Source organism: Penaeus monodon, chromosome 21 (genome assembly GCF_015228065.2).
Source record: "Penaeus monodon isolate SGIC_2016 chromosome 21, NSTDA_Pmon_1, whole genome shotgun sequence".
Classification (NCBI taxonomy): domain Eukaryota; kingdom Metazoa; phylum Arthropoda; class Malacostraca; order Decapoda; family Penaeidae; genus Penaeus; species Penaeus monodon.
Window position 1 is genome coordinate 38720167 of NC_051406.1, and position 808 is coordinate 38720974.

General features: G+C 44.2%; 1 protein-coding gene across 1 annotated transcript in view; it reads left to right on the top strand.

Annotated features, from left to right (window-relative positions):
* Nucleotides 1–808, top strand: part of LOC119586481 (chitotriosidase-1-like) — a gene marked incomplete at its 5' end in the record, with an annotated part of 10684 nt that overhangs the window by 9030 nt on the left and 846 nt on the right. The window contains 2 exon segments of the mRNA XM_037935218.1: nucleotides 49–201; nucleotides 577–672. Of these exon segments, the coding sequence (XP_037791146.1) occupies nucleotides 49–201; nucleotides 577–672 (249 nt within the window).

Genomic DNA, 808 nt, shown 5'->3' on the forward strand with positions numbered 1-808 from the left:
GTGCATTTTTCCGTTTCCATATACACTGATTTGAGCAACAATCAACAGCTGATATTGGGTGTACCAGCTTACGGAAGATCATGGACACTGGCTGGGTCTAACAGCTCTCCAGGTGCGGCCGCGGCAGGAGCAGGACGCAAAGGACGATACATCAATGAGAGTGGAAACCTGCCGTTCTTCGAGTGCTGTCTCGCGGAGCAGGTACTGTTAAGTGATGATAAAGTGGAAGTCGCTTTAGTCATTCGTTTATCTACCGTGATACGTGTATGTGAAGTCTGTAAAGGCAGCCAGTAAGGGAATTAAAGCTCACCGGCTTAACATCAGCATTTCTTATAATTTGAGTTCTTGAAATCTCCATGAAAATAACAAATCATAAGATATTGTTGTTCACGGTTGAGCGCACTATCCTTACACCAGGATCTCGCCATTATACATCGCATGTGCATGTATCTTTGTGTTATCATGTGCATACTCGTACTGTATAGTATAGACCCATCACGCGTTTCCCTTTAGTTGTTCCCATATAAAGGTAACCTTTCATTCCTGTACTAAAGGAACCTTACCTCTCACCCACAGGAAGGATGGGCGAAGAGGAGGACTCCAGCAGGACCTTACCTGACGAAGGGAGACCAGTGGGTCGGGTATGACGATGTCCAATCTGTGACTCAGAAGGTAAACTCCAAGGTGGTCTTTTTTTTTTCAACGCGTGAAATCATTAAAGCGTTTAAGGGAATTATATTTTTAGAGGAAGATGTCATTTGAAAAAAGACCACCAAACAGTTTATATCATGTCTGCGCCTCCGTACCG